Raw genomic sequence first — 13,520 nt, forward strand, 5'->3', positions numbered from 1 at the left:
ACTGTCAGAATCTAAGATAAGGAATCAATTTTTTAGAGGGTATGTGGCAAAGACTTCACTGTCATAATCATAAAAACATAAAAGACTCAGTCAACAAGCATAAAGCTCCTGATGCCTATTAAGTGCCGCACTTGGCTTATCTTACCGACTCCTGCAATGCCTCTGTGAGATTGTGCTATTGTCTCTGATTTGCAGGTGAGGAAACAGGCTTAGAGACCTGGAATTAGTCAGATCAGAGCGTATGCGTCACTGCCAATAAATCTTACTTGACGTGGTTCACAAAGAGACCTCGTGGACAACCCTCTTCTCGTGTCCACGGAAGATATGACTTTGTACAGCACTGTCCAGTCCGGAGCTACGTCAGCAGCCTCCCAGGCTCGGGAGGAGAGACAATGGCTTTCCAGCCGGCATCTGATGATGAGACGGGGAATCCAGGAAGGGCATGACTTCCTCCCCAAGTCCCGCCACCCAGAGCCGGACTGTGACTCCCTCCACCTTCTCCTCCGTGAAGCCTCCGTGGAGAGAGAAGTCCTCAGTCACAGAGTCCTTCTTCCTCTCAGGAAGTCCTTCAAGCATACCTGTCAACATTTCTTTCCATCTCATCAGGAACTCTGTGTAACTGCCTGACTCTTGTGCCTCACTAGTCTCTTGAGGGCAAAGATTGTGAGTGGGGGGGCGGGGGTGTCTTTCTCTTTCTTTCTCTCTCTCTTTCTTTCTCTCTCTCTCTCTTTCTTTCTTTAATTATGTTATGTATATCTATGTGTGGGTATGTGCATGTGAGTGCAGGGGCCCTTGGAGCCTACAAGTCCCCTCTGTCTTGGAAATAGAAGCCTCTACTCAGCTCTCCACACAAATCCTTGTTCCAGCCTCTTCCTAAAGCTGCCAACCCCATAAGCCTCCCAGAGCGTCACAGGGTATGTAATGAAATGAACAGCCCTGGAAGAACCCAGCTGCCCATTACAAACATGGCTCCGATTGCTTCACTTCCTGTGTCACGTGACTGTCTTAGTCATCACATGACTTTGCCCTCCCCTTTAAGCCGGAATTAACTTGCTGTGCTAGTCTGGTTCCTATAGCTATGGTACCTGTCTACATCCCTGTTTTTATTCCTAGTCTCCTCATTCATCGACCCTGAGGCGCTCAAGTCTTCAAGACCTTCTGATAAGGTAAGCAGGCAGGGTTGCAATTTGCCATGTCAACCTTGCTTCTGGAAATCTCCTCATCCAGACTACAGAATTCAACCAATGGCAGATTTTTTTTTTTTTTTTTTTTAAATCCAGGCCATCATGGCTTTTTGAGTAAGGCATAGATAGAGAAGGGGCTGAAGGTTGAAATCGGTGGGGGAAAGGGTGAAGAGAGTCCTCTTTGGGAAGGGCAGAAAACTCCCCAGCAGTGGCTGCAGAGGAACACATGCAGTATCTATGGGCATTGTCTGGTCACTGAGAAAGACGGGAGACTGTGCTGTGGGCATCCCAGGCGGCTGAAGCCTGGCCTGGAGAGTGGTTACAGGGGAGAGAGGGGCTTACCTTCTAATCATTCCTCCTTCTGTTCTCAGGAGCGTCTCAGACACCTGGGCGGGGTAGGTGTCATGGCTGCCTGGCTCACAGGCTTCTTCCTACTTCAGGCAGTATCGTGGGCATATGGTAAGTGAGTCGAGGAGGGGATGGCAGCATGGACATTTCCTCTGTCCCACAGTCCTTTGGAAACCTTCCACTCTGGTGGTGCACTTTCAGTAGAGGCTCTGTAACTCCTTTAGAGTGCCTGAGACACTGTGGGCTGGGAGCACAGAGAGGTTTTTTGTTTTGTTTTGTTTTGTTTTTAAGGTATTCACTCTCTTAACTGGCATACCCACGCCCCTCGACCACCCAATTTGATGCTTGCCTCTGTTTGTGCCCCTGCCTTCTAGGTGCCCGACCCTGCATCCCTAAAAGTTTTGGCTACAGCTCGGTGGTCTGTGTCTGCAACGCCACATACTGTGATTCTCTTGACCCCCTGACCTTACCTGCTGCGGGTACCTTCAGCCGCTATGAGAGCACTCGAAGCGGACGTCGGATGGAGCAGAGTGTCGGGTCCATCCAGGCCAATCGCACCGGCACAGGTAACCACGTTATCTCTGACTCTAAGCCTCGCTGGGTTCCCTGGCTCAAAGTCACACCAGTTATCATATGTTCTCCTCTGTATACCGATTACTCTCTTTATTTCCCCCACGGTGTTCCCAGGGCTACTACTGACCTTGCAGCCAGAAGAGAAGTTCCAGAAAGTGAAAGGATTTGGAGGAGCGATGACGGATGCCACTGCCCTCAACATCCTTGCCTTGTCACCTTCCACGCAGGACCTGCTTCTCAAATCGTACTTCTCTAGTGAAGGTGAGGAAGGGCAGGGCGAGAATACACAGTATAACTGATACCTTTTTTATTCCCTGGCTTCAGGGTATAAATTTTAATTTATATTCCACTTTATTATTTATTGTGTGTGCTGTGTGGGGGTGTTGAGGTCAGAGAAGAGTTTCCCGGTGTCTCCTTCCGCCAGGTGGATCATGGGGATTGAGTCAGGTCCTCGGGCTTTACCACTGAGCTATCCTGCCAGCCTTTTCACTCTGACCTTCATGTTCTTCCCTGACATTTGCCTGCTCCCTTCTTTCTCTTCTCCCCTCCCCTCTCTAGCCCTCTCCGAGCCGGTCTCATGTATTCCAGATTCAAAATCACTAGGTAGTCAGTGATGACTCTGAACTTCTGACCCTCCTGCCTCTGTCTCCTGAGTGCTGGACTACAGATGTGTGTCATCACACCGTTTACTCAGTGCTGGAGCTCAAACTTGGAGCTTCATGTGTTCTTGGCAAGCTCTTTCCACCTGAGCTGGATCCCATCCTGCTTCTCTCTCTCTTTCCTCTTCCTCTCTGTCCCTTCCCTCCGTTTCTTTCTGTAGATCAGGCTTGTCTAGAACAGTCTATGTAGGCATGACTGGCCTCAAACTCTCCTGACTTGGTGTCTCAAGCACTGGGATTACAAGCACCCCCCCACACACATACACACAAGTGTTCCTGCCTCACCTTTTCAGTATTCTGTTAAGTGCCTATGGAAACTACTCAGAAGGGGCTTGCTTTTCTTTCTTTCTTTCTTTCTTTTTTTATTTTTGGTTTTTCCAGACAGGGTTTCTCTGTGTAGCTTTGCACCTTTCCTGGAACTCGCTTTGGAGACCAGGCTGGCTCGAACTCACAGAGCTCCACCTGCCTCTGACTCCCGAGTGCTGGGATTAAAGGTGTGCGCCACCACCGCCTGGCGGGGCTTGTTTTTCATTCAGCTTCTGGTTTCCACAATTCTGCACCTAGACCCTGGGTTCCCTTTGGAGAAGGGACCCTATTGAATGAGACATGGGGTCCAACATGTGGAGGACTAACACGTGATTAAAGCCAATTTCCATACTTGCTTGCTTTTTTTTTTTTTTTGACGCAGGGTCTTACTTTTAGCCCTGGCTGGACCTGCTCACATGGATCTGGCAGGCTCTGCCTGCAGAGGGATGGGATTACAGTCATGGTACCACCAGACTCAGCTCCATACTCTGTTGACTCAGATGTCCCTGTCCTGGCCTCCTTCCCTGCAGGAATTGAATATAACATCATCCGGGTACCCATGGCCAGCTGTGACTTCTCCATCCGTATCTACACCTATGCTGACACCCCTAACGACTTCCAGCTGTCCAACTTCAGCCTCCCGGAGGAAGACACCAAGCTCAAGGTGGGCATTGGTGTTGCCGTCTGAGGGCCGGGAAGGTCCAGGTTAGAGCTCTCTGCCCATCCTGTGGAACCTTCTCCTGCAGCCTGTTTGACCTGGGGGTAGGAGGGTGGGGGCTGGTGCTTGGACCTGATGCACTGGTTGGGCTGGTTTGTGTTCCAATTCTGGGTGTCTCTCTCTTCACGACTTCTGTCTCCAGATACCCCTGATTCACCGAGCTCTGAAGATGTCCCCACGCCCCATCTCACTCTTTGCCAGTCCCTGGACATCACCCACTTGGCTCAAGACAAACGGAGCAGTGAATGGAAAAGGGTCACTCAAGGGTCAGCCGGGCGATATCTATCACTGGACCTGGGCCAATTACTTTGTCAAGTAAGGGATCATTGGGGCATGGGTTCGGTACCAACCTCCCTTCTGGACACCTTGGTCTATATCCTACCCCTTGGCCCGCTCCACGTCTGGATTTGCATCTCAGCTCATCTTTCTCCGTTGGGCAGCTTTCACGTTGTCGGTTTCACCTGTTCCCAAGGTCTTGGTCTGCTTTCTTGGCCTTGATCACACACTCCCTTTCTCTCTTCCCAGGTTTCTGGATGCTTATGCTAGGTACAAGATAAAATTCTGGGCAGTGACAGTGGAGAATGAGCCTACTGCAGGGCTCATAACTGGGTACCCCTTCCAGTGCCTGGGCTTCACTGCTGAGCATCAGAGAGACTTCATTGCCCGGGACCTAGGGCCGGCGCTCACCAACAGTTCTCATGACGTCAAGCTACTCATGCTGGATGATCAGCGCTTACTGCTGCCCCGCTGGGCACAGGTGGTAAGGTCCAGAACTTCCCAGGGTGCCCCAGGGGACCCCAAGTTACCATCCAAAATGACTGGCTACAATTTTAGGATACCTTACCTGTCCCGGGGTTGAGATAGGGTCTTGCTATATACGCCAGGCAGACCTTGAAGTTGTGGTCATCCTCCTGCCCCTTACATGCTGGGATTATAGGCATGTGCCACCACCACCTGGCTTTTTTGTTTTGTTTTGTTTTAATTATTTATTTTGAGACAGGATGTCACTATTTAGCTCTAGTTGGCCTGGAACTCTAAACAAAGTGGCCTTGAACTCATAGAGATCTACTTGCCTCTGTCTCCCGAGTGCTGGGATGAAAGGCACATACCACTCTACCTGGCCTCTCAATCCTTTTTTATGTACTTGTAGGGGTAGATGTGAGCCTTCAATGACAATTCACCAAGAGCAGCTGAGTTTGGTGTGTTCTTTGCTTTTGTTTTGGTTTTTGAGACTAAGTCTCTCGTCAGTTAGGCAGGTTTGCCAGCCCCTCAGCTCCAGGGATCCACCTGTTCCTACCTACCCAGTCCTAGGTTCGCAGGGCCTTGCGTGGATGTGGTGCTGGAGATCCAACACAGGTCCTCAGCTGCATGGCAAGTACTTTACCAGCTCCAAAGACTCCTGGAACAGCCCGGGCTGGATCTGGCTGCCCAGGCACTGCTGTCCCTGGACTTGCAGGTCTCTGTGAATCCCTGATTGTCATTTTGACTTCCAGTTCTTCCATCCCACCACTTCTCAGGACACATAGCTCCTGTCTGACCCGCTGCAGGGCCGGTGGCCAGGGCCCCCTTCCCATGCTTCCCCCTCCTCTCTGCAGGTGCTGTCCGACCCAGACGCAGCGAAGTATGTCCACGGCATTGCTGTACACTGGTACATGGATTTTCTGGCTCCAGCCAAAGCCACTTTAGGGGAGACACACCGCTTGTTCCCCAACACAATGCTCTTTGCTTCAGAGGCCTGTGTGGGCTCCAAGTTCTGGGAACAGAGTGTCCGGTTGGGCTCCTGGGATCGAGGGATGCAGTACAGTCACAGCATCATTACGGTACGCCGCCCGTCTCCCTTTCCCACAACAGACCACCTGAGACCCTTCTCTAATCTCATAAAAGGCAGACAGGCCTTCCTTCTCAGCTGGCTTGGCAGCTTTCTCTTTGGGGCAAGCTGTGGGATGCCATGGCTATCTTTTTTTTCATAGCTGTGTATCTGCCATTGTTCTTTCTCTTCATGTTTGGGGCCCAGGCAGTCATATCTGCCTCAGATTTCTCAGCTCCGAGACGCCTCCATCTCCGCAATCCCCGTCTCAGATACGGAGACAGAACACGCCTTCAAAGGAACAAGCCACCCCTAACCCTGAACCCCCTCGTGTGATCTTTTTGCCTTTCTTCTCTGGGGACACCCACTTCGAACGTTTACCCTTGCTTCCAGAACCTCCTCTACCACGTGGCTGGCTGGACTGACTGGAACCTTGCCCTGAACCCTGAAGGAGGGCCCAACTGGGTCCGCAACTTTGTCGATAGCCCCATCATTGTAGACATCCCGAAAGACACGTTTTACAAACAACCCATGTTCTACCATCTCGGCCACTTCAGGTGAGTCAAGGGTGGGCATCCCCATTCCACACGAGTGAGGCCTATCATCTGTATCAGGCTTACATCATCCTGTATCATGAAGGAGCAGGAAGGTGTGCAGGGTGGCAACCTAGGAGGGGCACACTCTCTATTGCACCATGGAGGCAGGAAGTGACTAGGTGGCATCAGAGCCACGATAAGCCCTGGGTGACTGATGCCAAGAGTCGTGATGCAGGAGCACAGCTGAGGCCTAGAGGTGAGACGGTCTGACTGTCGCCCAGGGAAGCCCGTCATTTCCTCTTCCCCTGTCCGGGTCTGCCACATAGCTGGGCTACAGTTGCACATCCCCAGGCAGCTTTGATAGGTCTCATGAGCAGAGAGGATGCTGGGGAAAGCTTGATGGGACAGTGCCCTTGGGGGTAGAGTCCCTGATGGTGTCTTGTCTTCACATTCAGCAAGTTCATCCCTGAGGGATCCCAGCGAGTGGGGTTGGTGGCCAGTGAGAAGAATGACTTGGAAGCGGTGGCCCTGATACGCCCTGACGGCTCTGCAGTTGTGGTCGTGTTAAACCGGTAAGCTGGGTGCAAGGGCAGGTCTGGGCCTGAGCAGCGTTGGGTGGTTGGCCACAGCAGGTTGATTCCCCGCTTTTCTTCTCTCCAGCTCCTCTAAGGACGTCCCTCTTACCATCAGTGATCCTGACCTGGGCTTCCTGGAGACCGTCTCACCTGGCTACTCCATCCACACTTACCTGTGGCGTCGCCAGTGACGGAGCAGATCCTGACAGGCCCTGGCTTAGCACGGACATTAAAGGGAGTTAGCTCACGTGTGTCTTGTGACTAGAGAAGGCACAGCAGGGCCTGGGGCCTCACAGTGACCCCGTGCAGGGGCAACTGTTGGGGGTCTTATTCTCCCTTCTAGTATGTGCTGGGGGTGGAGGCCTCGTGTCCTCACAATTTGCCATGCTTGGAAAGTGTGCACCATGTAACAGTTGCATGTGGAAACTGGGCCCAGGTCTAGGGTGAGTTCACTGTGAAACACAAGCTAGGGATGGGGATGACTTGGGAAGGTGGACCTAGCAGAGAAGCAATGGAAGTCAGCAATAGAAGGACTGAAGCAGTTCTAGAGCCCAGGTGTCAGTGCGCAGGCCTACACCTGAGCATTCTTTTTTTTTTTTGGTTTTGCAGGACAGGGTTTCTCCGTGTAGCTTTGCACCTTTCCTGGAACTCACTCTGTAGACCAGGCTGGCCTCGAACTCACAGAGATCCGCCTGCCTCTGCCTCCCAAGTGCTGGGATTAAAGACGTGTGCCACCACCACCGCCCGGCTACACCTAAGCATTCTTATTGCAGCAGCTAGGAAAATGGCAGCCCCACCAAGAAGAAAATGATCTCAGTGTGAACAGCTTTATTCTAAGGAGAGCACCCCATTTTTGGCTGCTCCAACAATGGGGCATCTGGAATGCATGACAGTAGAAAAATCAGTCCTAAGAGCATGAACCCATCATTCCTCTTCATCTTCCTCGGCCATGCCCAGGGCCCGGGTGCTCGGGGCCCGAGCAGGGGTCGCCCGCTGGATGGAAACGATGCCACTGAGCAAGGCGTAGCCCACCATGGCTGCCAGCCCTGCCAGCACAGACAGAATCTGGTTCCGGCGTCGGTAGGGCTCCTCCTCGGTCTCAGGGGCTGCTGGCGTCTGGCGTGGAGGTGGCACCTCAGCTAAGGGGCAAGCAGGGGAAGTGGGCAAGCGAGGCAGACCCCAGGCCTTGGACCCCGGCCCATCCTCCCCATGCGCTACCGACCTCCGTCGCGGGGGAAGTAGAGGTTAAGGATGTGGGTGCAGTAGACGCAGAGGTTGTGCAGCCCGTGAAGGTGGGCCTGCAACTTCCCACTGGGCAGCTTCGCCTGCAGCAGCAGGGCCAAATGGCTGAAGACAAAGGCATCCAGGGAGGCAGGGCTGCAGAGACAGGACAGGGCGGGATGCAAGTGGACAGCTGTGCAGGGCTCAGCGTGGAGCAAGAGGGGAAGTCTGCTTTGGTGGGGTGGGCTCTGGGCAGCAAGGGCTCACCGGGGGAGGGCAGGGCACCTAGCTCTGGACTGGGTAAGGGGAGTTCTCCCCAGGCGGCGCCAGCCTGGCCCTGAATGAAGCGCTCTCTATCCCAGGGCTGCATAAAGGACACATTGAGTGGCCCACAGGCCAACAGTCTCCTCCTGTGCCTGGCTGCTCTCCCATCCCACCCTCCTGTACCACCAAGGAGCTTCCAGCCCCACACACAGCCCCGTCACCAGCCTGGTGTCTGTCCTAAGAACTTCTTGTTCACACCCCAGCTCAGGCTTCGACAGCTGAACCGTGTTTTCTTCAAACATCCATTCGTTCCCCTTGAGTTAGACTCACGCATCGCCAAAGAAGAACTTCTGAGGGCCCAGCCGTTGAGAGAGAAGGGTTAGGCACTCCCGAGCCTCTTGATACAGCTGTAGGGAAGGACACAAGGAGTGTGTTTGGGGGAGCCCTGACACCTCGTGTCGTGGACACTCTCATTCTCAGCTGTCATCTTTGGGGTTCATCTCATTTGTCCCAATGCTACCTCCTTCTCTAGTTCTTCCTCGTTCTCTGGCTTGTGCTCGCCACACAGCAGCTGCAGCCGCTCCATGTACTGGCGCTGCATGCGGCCTGGCAGGAAGAAGTTGAGGGGAAAGGGCATAGCCTCTGCATACCACTTCCGGGTCACTTCCACATAGTTCTTGGCATCTATCCAGAAAGTATGTATCTGGATCGGGCAGACAGAAAGGAAGAGAAACTCTGAGCCCGTGCACCTGCCCATCCCAGGTGGGAGTCTCAGTCCCATGCAGCCCTGAGGCGTGTCTCTGCCCCCTTTCTCACAGGCTGGGAATGCCAGGCTGGGCGTACTCACTAGTACAGGGAGCAGTTTCTCCTCCAACAGAGACATGAAGGCTAGGGTATCCGCTCCTTGCCGCGCTGACAGATCATAGTCGGCATTATACTTCTGTGGGAGAAACGTTCATGAGGTGATGCTGGAGGGCTGCAGAGGCACTTCCCCCGCCCCCCCCCTCCAGCACCAGCCTCTGAGCGGAGTGGAGGTAGACTAGGGAGCTTTTCCTCGTGAGGCCTCCTTGCCTCAGCCCAGCCAGCAGCCTGTTGCTGTTGGCAGAAAGCCTAGGCTTTGGAGCCCACTGGCTGTCAAGGTCCTGCACCCACTGGGGGGAGGAAAGAAGGCCTGGCCGCAAAGCGGGGGCAGCTCCCCGAGTTTCCACGGAAAGCTGGCAGGGCGCCCGCTGTCAGCAACTTTCTGACGGTGACTTCCAGACACCACAGAGCCGGCAAAGCGGAGCTCCACTGCGGGCTGGCCTCAGCCCGAGACTCAGAAACTAGGGGGCACCCTCCTTACCCGCCTTGAACCCAGGAAATGTATGCCCAGCCACCCCGCCTCCAGCTTGTCTCTCATGAGCAAGCTCTTGGCGATTTCTTCTACTTCACTTCAAAGCCTGTGTGTCGTCACTGCACAGATATCCCACCAGTGTTCTCATCTCTTCCTGTGGCCTAGCTTTCCAGGCCTCAGTCTGTTCCTTAGGATCTCCCTCCATGTGCTAAGAAAGCTTTGTCCCCACATAACCTCTGCAGCATGATTCTTAAACTTCCCCGAACCTCAGTTTCTCCTTTATGGAATGAGATAGTAATTTTTTTTCTCTCGATGTGGCTGGCTTTGGCAATAATTTAGGAAAAAACACTTTGGAAACTGAAAAGGCTGTGTTTATATGCAAGGAATCAAGGCAGTAACCCAGGTCTTGCCAGGAACTTTGGCTTTGATCTGGATTCTATTTCTCCAGGCCTCAAAGCTTCCATTACTCTCCCAGCTCCCTGGAAAGTAGGAATGAGAAAAAGGATCCCATTTCTGACCGTGTGTTCCCTCTTGGGACAACACCATGGATTCCAGACCTCTTAAAGCATGCTGGCTAAGCCCCCTAGTTTCACGAGTCAAGAGTTTTGGTGGTGAGATGGTTCAGCAGGTAAATGTACGTACTATCAAACTTGATGACATGAGTCCCATCCCAAGAGCCCATATAGTGGAGGGACAGAATTTATTCCAGCAAGCTGTCCTGACCTCCCCAAGTATGCCATGGCATGTGTGCACATCCACCACCCCCCCACAAGATAAATAAATGTTTAAAAACATAAACAAGTTTATTGTCTGTCTTGTTTGTTTTGAGACAGGGCTTATCTGTGTAGCTCTGATTGTCCTGCAGCTCGATCTGTAGACCAGGCTCGTCTTGAACTCACAGAGATCCTCCTGTCTCTGCCTCCCGAGTGCTGGGATTAAAGGTGTGCACCACCACCACCACCACCACCACCACCACCACCACCACCACCGCCCTGAAAGTTTATTGCTTTGAAAAGTTAAATTATTTGTCCTACATCACAATCAATGTCAGAAGAACAGAACTAAGGCCTCCCAGTCTCTTGTAATTCTCTTTCAAATTACAGCCTAGCACTGAGCTTTGTCTCCCCTGAATCCTCCAGCCAGCACAACTTGCCCCTGAAATAAGATACAATTGTTAGGGGTCTGGAGAGATGGCTCAGAGGTTAAGAGCACTGGCTGCTCTTCTAAAGGTTCTGAGTTCAATTCCCAGCACCCACAAGGTGGCTCACAACCATCTATAATTGCCCTCTTCTGGCCTGCAGCCATACATGCAGGCAGAACATTGTATACATAATAAATAAATTTAAAAAAAAGATACAATCCTTGGAAATCCCTTCTTTCCTTTCTCTCTCTCCCTTCCCTGACCCTTACCTTTTCTTTCTTTCACAGGGTCTCACTATCTAGCCCTGGCTGGCCTGGAACTCATTATATAGTTCAGGCTGACCCTCAATGCACAGAGATTTGCCTGCCTCTGTCTTCCAAGTGCTGGGATTAAAGGTGTTCACTGTCATACCTGACTTTTTTCTCTTTTTGAGACGAGGTCTCATGTGTCCCAGGTTGCCCTCAAACACATTATATAGCCAAGGATGATTTTAAATTTCTGATCATGCTGGGTGGCGGGCGGCGGCGGCGGCGGCGGCGGCGGCAGCAGCAGCAGCAGCAGCACACGCCTTTAATCCCAGCATTGGGGAGGCAGAGCCAGGCGGATCTCTGTGAGTTCGAGGCCAGCCTGGTATACAGAGCGAGATCCAGGACAGGCACCAAAATTACACAGAGAAACCCTGTCTCGAAACAACAACCACAACAAAAAATTTCTGATCATCCTGCCTCTACCAGCTGCTGGGATTATACGCATGTACTTCCAAGCCTATTTTTATAGACGTTCCTTTCCAGCTCCACTTGTCAGGGCCTCCCCAAAGCTGACTGCTACTCTCCACTCTTCTCCATTCTCCATGAGTCATCAGCCTCTTTCTCTCCCTCCCTGCCCAGCATTCACAAGAAATTGGATTTGTACATCTGCCCAGCCCTCAAGGTTTAGTCTCTGGCCAATGGCGTACGACGGCCACACTGTCTTCTTCATTCTGTTCCTTGGTGCTCTGGATCATCTTGCTTGCCCTGTGTGTGTGTGTGTGGTGTTTGGTAAACACTGCACTGAATGGGCTGGATTTCCCTCCTTGTCAGCCCCCTCTCGGGCCACCTACCTCTTTACGAAGGTGGGTGATGATCTTCTGTGGTGATGAGATGACCTCTCCACTACTGGTTCGAAGGGCAGGCAGAGTTCCTGATATGGAGAAAGAAGCATGTCCACAAGCTCCTCGCTTGCCTACTCACGCTTATCTGCGTCCCACCCCCGCCTCCTGCTCCTCCCCTTTCTCACAGGGACACTGTATACCTGAAGGGCTCTGCCAAGGGTTGCTGATCTTATGTACCTTCAGCGGAGCACCTGTGAATCTGGTATAGGTCTGCAGGGAAGGAAGCAGAAGGTAGAGAGGTCAGGACATGGCTTCACAGCGTACATTAAGTGCCACGAGCTACACTTAGCACTTCTCTACCAAGAGGAGGGGTGGAAGGAGGGAGCCATTCCCATTTACCAATGGACAAACGGGACTCAGAGATTCGGGAAGTGTTCACCTGTCCATAGCCACGGTCACAGTTAGGACAGCCTACCTCCTCCTGCCATCTACATGGTAAACCCTATTCTTAAAAGCTTTTGCCGATCTCCCTCCTCCTGGAAGTGCTGACTTAACTCTGGCAGTCTCTGTGCTCTGTTCCTACTTCTCCATCATATTCCTGAGCATTTTATTATCTGCTTACGTGTCTGCCTTTCTGTAAACAACTTCGACGTGTGGGGGGGGGGGGCTCAAAATCTTACTGCAAGGCAATGTTTGACATCTGTAAGAAGCATGATAAATGCTTTTATAATCCCGAAGGATCCCGAGCGAAGTGAAGCAAATCTGTCTAGTTCCAAAGCTTTCCCTACAGTCCGGCTGTGGGCTGCCTGGTCTACGAAAACTAGACTCAAAAAAAAACTCTTAGTGAGACGGAGGGTGAAGGGGGCTGAGAGGGCAGAAATGCCAAGTCCAAGAAGACGACCGAGATGGTCCACAATACCCCCAAGGTCACCCAGCTAATAAATGGATAAGCAAGGTCTAAAACCCATCTTCTAAAACCCCGATCAGACCCAACTTCCAGTGCTACCACGAAACCCGTCCTAGGAAATCATAGCTTAAGCCACTGAGCCCTTGGCGGCCTTGGACTGCCTCAGTTTCCTCTCAGCGCGCTCGTGCTTGGGCTGCCGGCAAAGTTCGGGCCCCCTCCCCGGGCCGCCGGGGCGTAGCAGAGCTCGTCGGCGTCACCGCTCACCAGCACGGCCAGACTGTCCAGGTCCACCGACGGGAGCCCCCAGCCCCCCGACCAGCAGAAGAGCTCCATGGGCGCCGCCATCTTGCACACCCTCTGACCCGGAAGCGCCTCCCCATAAGTGCCCGCCTTCCCTAGCCGGGGGCCGCCCCGGCCGCCGCCTCTTGGGCCGCGGGGGGTTGGGGTCTGGGGGCGGCCCCCGGGGAGGCGCTGGGTTTCGCGGCCTGCGCGGCCGCGGCGCTGGCGGAGGTGGGGCCCCGGGCTTCGGAGGCGCGCGGCCGCGGGCTCATCCGGAGGCGGCCCCGGCCCGGGGACAGGGCTGCCATCCAGGCGCGCCTGGGAGCGTCGCGGCGCCAGTGCCGGGCGCAGCCGCGAACCGCCGTCGACGCGGAGGGCTTGGGCGAGGGGCATCTGGTGCGGCTCGTCTGGCCCAGGGGGCCCTTGTCAAACTTCACGTGGCCCCGGCAGCCCCGGGCCCCCTCGGGTCTCTGCCCCGAGCGGAGGTTGCGGGGGGGTCCCCCGAGCCGCATGTTTTCCACTGCGCGTTATGTTTGGAGCGGACCTCGCGCCGCCTGTCGCCATGGAAACAAAACAGGG

At 53.5% G+C, this 13,520-nt stretch overlaps 2 protein-coding genes across 2 annotated transcripts; one reads left to right on the forward strand and one right to left on the reverse strand.

Annotated features, from left to right (window-relative positions):
• Positions 1 to 1,011: 1,011 nt before the first annotated feature.
• Gba (glucosylceramidase beta) lies at positions 1,012 to 6,953 on the forward strand. The gene is made up of 11 exons (XM_028890845.2): positions 1,012 to 1,166; positions 1,556 to 1,643; positions 1,907 to 2,098; positions 2,220 to 2,366; positions 3,601 to 3,734; positions 3,931 to 4,103; positions 4,314 to 4,548; positions 5,384 to 5,608; positions 5,989 to 6,152; positions 6,587 to 6,703; positions 6,792 to 6,953. Exons 2-11 carry the CDS (start codon positions 1,589 to 1,591, stop codon positions 6,895 to 6,897), a joined length of 1,548 nt encoding a protein of 515 aa, XP_028746678.1. The 5' UTR covers positions 1,012 to 1,166; positions 1,556 to 1,588; the 3' UTR covers positions 6,898 to 6,953.
• A 566-nt stretch (positions 6,954 to 7,519) lies between these two features.
• Mtx1 (metaxin 1) lies at positions 7,520 to 13,484 on the reverse strand. The gene is given in 9 exon segments (XM_028890793.2): positions 7,520 to 7,845; positions 7,929 to 8,083; positions 8,522 to 8,598; positions 8,712 to 8,894; positions 9,039 to 9,131; positions 11,765 to 11,844; positions 11,956 to 12,025; positions 12,927 to 13,075; positions 13,078 to 13,484. Coding segments are annotated over 9 exon segments (1,398 nt in total). The 5' UTR covers positions 13,454 to 13,484; the 3' UTR covers positions 7,520 to 7,630.
• Between the last annotated feature and the right edge of the window lie 36 nt (positions 13,485 to 13,520).

Source organism: Peromyscus leucopus, chromosome 6, assembly GCF_004664715.2.
Source record: "Peromyscus leucopus breed LL Stock chromosome 6, UCI_PerLeu_2.1, whole genome shotgun sequence".
Lineage (NCBI taxonomy): Eukaryota > Metazoa > Chordata > Mammalia > Rodentia > Cricetidae > Peromyscus > Peromyscus leucopus.